The sequence below is a fragment of the Nannospalax galili genome, unplaced genomic scaffold (genome assembly GCF_000622305.1).
Source record: "Nannospalax galili isolate Female #2095 unplaced genomic scaffold, S.galili_v1.0 scaffold381, whole genome shotgun sequence".
NCBI classification, from domain to species: domain Eukaryota; kingdom Metazoa; phylum Chordata; class Mammalia; order Rodentia; family Spalacidae; genus Nannospalax; species Nannospalax galili.
In genome coordinates this window covers 1,895,628-1,902,963 of record NW_008347312.1, presented here as the reverse complement: position 1 = coordinate 1,902,963, position 7,336 = coordinate 1,895,628, and the positions used below count along the sequence as shown (strand labels likewise).

Genomic DNA, 7,336 nt, shown 5'->3' with positions numbered 1-7,336 from the left:
TAAGACATAAAATTGAATGAGTTTTTAACCTTTAAAAAAGATCTCCATTTCATTTTAGAATATATTGTTCCCTGCAGAAATACTCATTGTTTTTGCTACTAACACTGAGATGTTGGCGCATGCATCTCTAATCTGTATGTAGCTGATTATTACAAGTCATAATCGGTTGTACTTGGATCCTTGGAGCCTGTGTATGTCTACAAAGTCATTGTGATTTCTGCGAAGAACTTTTAGGAACCTGGAAAAGTGAATCATATCTACCATGGAAATAAATCTTACTCAAACTCCTTCTAGGCCTTCTCACTAGTTGTCCCTGAATGATTGTCCTCTTCCTAGAAACGGTCTCATTTTCCTTTCTCCTGATGCCTCTGTAAATTCTAACTATAGCCCCAAACAATCAAGTATTGCCATCTATGACCATGACCTGCCCAGCAAGTCCAGAGTGGGAAAAAAGGGTTCTCTGTATTTGCTGCAAGTAGGTTCCCTGGAGGATATCATTGATCAAGTCCAAGTGCCTTCCAAGGATGTGCATCCTAGAAACCAAGGCTCTTTGTAAGACGAAAATCTTTATTTACTTCCACCCTGGTTTCTCTAGATGGTGCATCCAGAATTTGCTAAACACATACTGAAATGTGAGAAGATGAGTGTGCCAGCCCCACAGAAGGCTGGAGGGCAAGTTAATACAAAGGAAGCATCAAACAGTGAAATGGAGAAAAGATGGCTACCATGTTTGAGCTGGAAGAAAGAAGGATGTGGAGAGTAGAGTGCCAGACTGAGCCTGTGAGAATGGAAAGATCAGAGCTACTGAGTAAGTGTCTAACATGAGGCAGAGTCCTAGACTAGATGGAGCCTCAGAGGAGCTGCAGGAAGAGCCATGGGGAGGGGGGTCCTCCTATCCTCTGTGTTCAGGGTGGACCATACAGTATCCTTGTAAATCCATACATTTCAAAATGTCTAAGAGTGATGGACTGAGCAGGCCCTCTGAGTTGGAGAAGCACAGTCCTATAGAAATAATGCTAAGAAGGGAGAAAAATTAAAGGAGGGAAAATAGCTATTTTCTGGATGAAGAATAAAGCTAAACACCTCATAGGCATTCCAGAAAGGAAAAGCTAAATACAACCTACAGCTTTAAGCAATATTCAGTTTCTGCTAGGCAGGTCCTTCCTTCTGGTTCAGGGTCTCTTGCTGAACAGATTAGTATAGGCCTCAAAGTATGGCTGTTAAACATCCAAGAATTTTAGTTCCACTAGTCTGGTACTTCTAATTACCTTCCACTCTGTAGATAAAGCTTGGGCAAAAAACAAAAGTTCTCAGATAAACATTGACTAAACCTATATTATGTATGTATATTTTGTCAGTAGGTTGTTGGACTAATGTGGCTCCCTCTGTTTTTTTTTTTTTAAACTAGCTAGGAATTTTTTATCTCTCTCATTGTATAACCCTTCCATCATGGTTTCCCCATTTAATGTACCCCCATTTTTCCATTTTCTCCCTTAATAATACCCTTTTCCTATGGTCCTACCTCTCTTGAGCTCCTTCATTCCCTTTATCCCCTAGGTTCTTTGTATATGCTTCCCTCCCCCCCTCCCTTAAACTAACCCAATTTTTATCCATAGCTTCCTTATTAAGGCCTGTTTCCTACTGTTTTTCTCTTTCAGGTTCTCTCTCTTCCTTTACCTCTCTGTTTCCTTTCCATTATCCTTGTTCCTGTACTTATGTCTGGATATATACTCATTTATCAGGGTTTGGTTCTAGGATCCACATATGAGGGGGAACATATGTCGATTTTTTTTCTGAGTCTGTGTTACATCACTTAGTATAACAGTTTCTAGTTCCATCCATTTACCTGCAAATTTCGTGATTTCATCTTTCTTTACTGCTGAGTGAAACTCTATCGTATAAATGAACCACATTTTCATTATCCACTCGTCAATTGAGGGACACTTAGGTTGCTTCCATCTCTTAGCTATTGTGAAAAGAGCAGCAACAAACATGGATACACAAGTGTCTCTGCAATAGGATGAGTTCTTTGGGTATATGCCAAGCAGTGGTATAACTGGGTCAAACGGTAGGTTCATTTGTAGGTTTTTAAGAGTTCTCCACACTGTTTTCCATAGGGATTGAACAAGTCTTCATCCCCACCAGCAGTGCATGAGTGTTCCCCTTTCCCCACATCCTCTCCAGCATTTGGTATCATTTGTTCTCTTGAAAATACACACAGTCTAAGAAATATGAACAAATAATAAAATATTCAGCACAAATAGATTTGGAAACATTTTGCAAATGGAAACTTTGGAAGTTAAAGCATTAATTAAATCTAGAACTCAGCAATGGTTAGATAGAAGGGATGAGTTCTGATCTTAATCTGCAAAGCAAGGTGACAGTATTCCCTAATAATAAGTATTTTTAAATATCTGAAAGGTTGTGGTAAATGTTGTTATCACAAATGATGGTATTTGAGGTGGTGGGTATGCTAATGATTCTCCTTTGGTCACTCTACTTTCTTTGTATATGTACTATTATATCATATAGTATTCCACAAATATGTATAATTATTTTGTGTCAATTAAAAATAAATCTAAAAATATCTTCAGTGGATCCAAGTTTCAGAATGTTATTCATAATTGAAGAGAGAAGCAGTAGCTTAATAATGAATACAAAATAAATATACTTACCATATCCCATGACATGGGAATATGGAAAATATGAAATGTTAAAGTCCATGGCGGATAGAATGAGGCATTCCAATGTTTGACTAAATAAAGTTCAGAAAGAAATCACTGAAAACAAATTGTTGTACTTCTAAAATATAATTTACTAAATTTGATTTAAGAAAAAGTGGAAAATTTGAGCTGTATTATAAGCATTTAAGTATTTAAAATCAAATTGAATTGTACTATAAGCGTTTGATAATTAAAATTCTTTTCACAAAGAAAATGCAAGTTGTAGATGGCTCCGCTCCACAGAAAAAAGGCTTTATGATTCTGTGATCATTGACGTAATACCCAGTTAGAAGCCGTGCCAAAACCTACTGGCAAGTGACTCACTCTTCTTCAGAGATAATCTGGTTTTGATTCCCTGAGCTTGGTTTGCTCATTACTGGGGCTTTCTCATCCCGGGGATGGTTCATTTATGATTCTGTAACCTATTCTTGTCACCCTTTTAGAAATACCAACTAGTGTGTCTAACACCACGAAAACCTTCCTGCACAGTGCATTACTGCTTCTTCCCACGTACAACCTGGGAAAGTGCATCAGTGACTCCACTGTTATCTACCAGAGGAAAATACTGTGCACCCAGCAAAAGAAACTTCCCAGCTACCTAAACTGTAGTAAAGAAAGTAAGTATTATGGGTATTTCTACGTCTCTAGGAAACCAGTCTCAGGCTCAGAGCATGAATCGTGTGATGAACCTGAACCTGCTTATTTCAAAGGAACATTCTTAGTACATAAGTTATTTTTTTAAGCAGACCAGTAACTCCAGCTACTTGGAACAATGATACTGGGAGATTGTGAGTTGGGATCCCAAGTTCAAGGTCATCTTGGGCAACTTGACAAGACCCTGTCACAAAATGAAAAGAGGGATGAGGCTGTAACTCAGTGGTAGAGCACTTTTCTAACAAGGCCCTGGGTTTGATCCCCAGCATGGGGTGGGAGGGTGGAGACAGTAGGTGTGTATCAAAATCAAATCTGAAGTAAATTGAAAGTCATGTTGAGATGTCGAATAGAGCTATCAATAATTAGCTGTCTGTCAGCTTTACACACATTATTGTAAATCTCCACAAAAAATTCATGTTTTTTATGCATTTTAAGGAAACTGACTTTGTGCCCTATGTCACATAGCTTTGTTTGCATGTGTACATGTATGTGTGAAAGTGCATGTGTACATGTGTGCATGTGCACATAGAGGCTAGATGTCAACATTGGGTGTACTCCTTGATCACTCTGCACTTTGTTTACTGAGGTAAAGTTTCATTTTATATAACTGTTTTTTGAGAATTTCAGATGCGAGTACTGTATTTACATTATATCCACTCCTTCCTCCCTTCCAACTCCTCCCACACACCCCCACTCCCTCTCAGATTCATAGCCTTTTTCTTTAATTATTATTGTTAGAGAGAGAGAGAGAGAGAGAGAGAGAAAGTTCTAATTTCCAACCTAATATCTCACACTTCTGATGGGATTTTAGGCTTAATTATCATTAGACATATCAGTACCTGTACTAACTTTATAGTCTGGCTTTATTACCAAACAATATGTTAATGAGGGCCTGTCTGCAGAATTCATCTGTTAAATTGTATTTGTGTAGCAGATTCGTCACTTCTTACACTCTACACTGTGTCTCAGTTTAGCCTAACATATCATTGTATCCTGTTTCTAACTTTTTTTAATGAGTTGTTCATGATGTCAGTCCTACATAGTAAGATGTGTTCTATCTGCCTGTCCATCCTCAGATACCAAGAAGAATGTTTATTCTTTGAAGGAGCATGTGATTGGAAAGTACCTGATGGCCATGAGCATTGCAGGCTTCCTTTTCCTCCTCTCCATTTTCCTTCTGGAGATTACTTGGTGGAAACCGTGAATATTTATCAAGCAGCACGTTTACTGTGGCATTTGTAAGAAATACAAGAAGGTGAGGGATTAAGCATGGGAGAGGTCTAGTAGCACTGATAGTTAGGCCTGGAAGCTAGATTCCTATGCATCACTACCTCGGTTACTCTCTGAAAACATCAGTGTCTACAAGAATGCACTTTCTCAACATTTTACTGAGGTACAGTTACCTGCAATAAATTGCATTCGTTTTGATGATCATTTCAAAGGGCCAGAGTTTGTCTTTATGAATGTTATGGACTGCTGGCAACTTCTTTTTGCAGTTTTCATTTATTTATCTATTTTTATGTATGAGTGTATTGCCTACATGTATGTAACTGCATCCACGTCACGCAATGCTCGCAAGAGACAGGAGGATGTCAAATCCCCTGGAACTGGAGTTATAAACAGTTGTTAGCTGTCATGTGGGTGCTGGGATTCAAACCCAGGACTCCCAAGAACAGCCAGTGCTCTTAACTGCTGTGCCATCCCTCCAGCCCCCTACAGTTTTTGATGTTTATTTTTATAATTTCCTTCCTTCTACTTACTTTTGGTTTTTATTTCTCCTTGTTAATATCCTAATTTCTTAATAACAAGCTTAAACCATGACTCATAACTCTCTTTGGTCATAATATGAGCATTTAAAACTAGACATAGCAAGCCAGGTATGGTGGGGGTGCAGCTGTGGCCATAGCTACTCCAGGACACTGAGGCAGGAAGATCATAAGTTCAAGGCCTGCCTGGGCTTCAAGTCAACCTAAGCAACTGAGACACTGTCTCACAAATAAAAAGTGAAGTGGTGACTTCTAAGTAAGATGACAGACTAGAAGCTGATTCCAGTTGTAGAGAGCCATGGGCCCTCTGCCCAGAAATAGTAACTATTGTCTGCCTCAACCTTGTAAATTTGTTCAACATCCTGCCTGGTGGTCTGGCTGTGGAAGGTGCGGTAAACAGCGGAACTTACCCGCCCAGCTTCTTCCGCCCTCTACTTCCCTATAAAAGCTTTGTACAAATGTTCAATAAGCCCTCTGCTTCCCTATAAAAGCTTTGTACAAACGTTCAATAAGGAGAAGAGACTTGAAAGTGGAGTGAACCTCATCGTGGCGTCTGTGTTGTCCTTTCCTCCACTCTGCTGGTCAGAGTCGTGGCTTCCGGCAAGTGGTGGCCCATACGGGGAACAGCTGCAAGCCTGCACCATGTTCCTGGCCACTCTGTACTTCGCGCTACCACTCCTGGATTTGCTCCTGTCTGCCAAAGTGAGTGGCGGGGACCGCCTTGACTGCGTGAAAGCCAGCAATCAGTGCCTGAAAGAACAGAGCTGCAGCACCAAGTACCGCACGCTAAGGCAGTGTGTGGCAGGCAAGGAGATCAACTTCAGCCTGGCTTCCAGCCTGGAGGCCAAGGATGAGTGTCGCAGCGCAATGGAGGCCCTGAAGCAAAAGTCTCTTTACAACTGCCGCTGCAAGCGGGGCATGAAGAAAGAAAAGAACTGCCTGCGCATCTACTGGAGCATGTACCAGAGTCTACAGGGAAATGATCTGCTGGAAGATTCCCCATACGAACCAGTTAACAGCAGATTGTCAGATATATTCCGTGCCGCCCCGTTCTTATCAGTGGAGCACATTTCGAAAGGGAATAACTGCCTGGATGCGGCCAGCGCCTGCAACCTTGATGACACCTGCAAGAAGTACAGGTCTGCCTATATCACCCGGTGCACCACCAGCATGTCCAACGAAGTCTGCAACCGCCGCAAGTGCCACAAGGCCCTCAGGCAGTTCTTTGACAAGGTCCCAGCCAAGCACAGCTATGGGATGCTCTTCTGCTCCTGCAGGGACATTGCCTGCACAGAGCGGCGGCGCCTGACCATCGTGCCTGTGTGCTCCTACGAAGAGCGGGAGAAACCCAACTGTTTGAATTTGCAGGACTCCTGCAAGACGAATTACATCTGTAGATCTCGCCTCATAGATTTTTTTACCAACTGCCAGCCAGAGTCCAGGTGTGTCAGCAGCTGTCTTAAGGAGAACTATGCAGACTGCCTCCTGGCTTACTCGGGGTTGATTGGCACAGTCATGACTCCCAACTACATAGACTCCAGCAGCCTCACCGTGGCCCCGTGGTGTGACTGCAGCAACAGTGGGAATGACCTAGAGGAGTGCTTGAAATTTCTCAGTTTCTTCAAAGACAATACATGTCTGAAAAATGCAATTCAAGCCTTTGGCAATGGCTCTGATGTGACTGTGTGGCAGCCCGTCCGGGTCAAGAACAAGTCTCTGAGGCCATCAGGGTCTGAGAATGAAATTCCAAAATCAATGGCTGCTCCTCCCAGCTGCGGTCTGAGCCCACTTCTGGTCCTGGTGGTAACCACGCTGTCCACCCTATTATGTGTGTATCAGTGGAGGAAACATCGTAGCTGCATTCATAAAAGATGTGAAAAGACGTAGAGAGAGAGAGAGAGAAAAAAAAACAAAAACAAAAAAAAAACCCAAGTAATCTGTTTCCTGTCCTCTTGTATTTCTGAAAATTTGGTTTTTTAAGCTCAGTTGAAAAATGGTTTCATCCAACTGGAACTTTTGTGTTGTTGTTTTTAAGAAAGCTTCTTGTGATCCTTCAGGGCTTCTGTAGAAAGAGTGCTGCAGGCTACATTTCAAACTCAGAAGGCTTTGGGGCATGCTGTATTTTAAGGGGACCATTTGTAAATTGGACTGTAAAGCAAACTAAGAGTATGTTTTTGATGATGAAGAGGAGGA

General features: G+C 41.5%; 1 protein-coding gene and 1 pseudogene across 1 annotated transcript in view; both read left to right on the top strand.

The window, feature by feature from the left end:
- The window catches only part of LOC103742790 (ATP-binding cassette sub-family A member 3-like), a 191,249-nt gene that overhangs the window by 156,095 nt on the left and 27,818 nt on the right, over positions 1-7,336 (top strand). Inside the window, 2 exon segments of the mRNA XM_008843893.1 lie at positions 3,167-3,340; positions 4,454-4,632. Of these exon segments, the coding sequence (XP_008842115.1) occupies positions 3,167-3,340; positions 4,454-4,632 (353 nt within the window).
- LOC103742783 lies at positions 5,786-7,030 on the top strand (annotated as a pseudogene).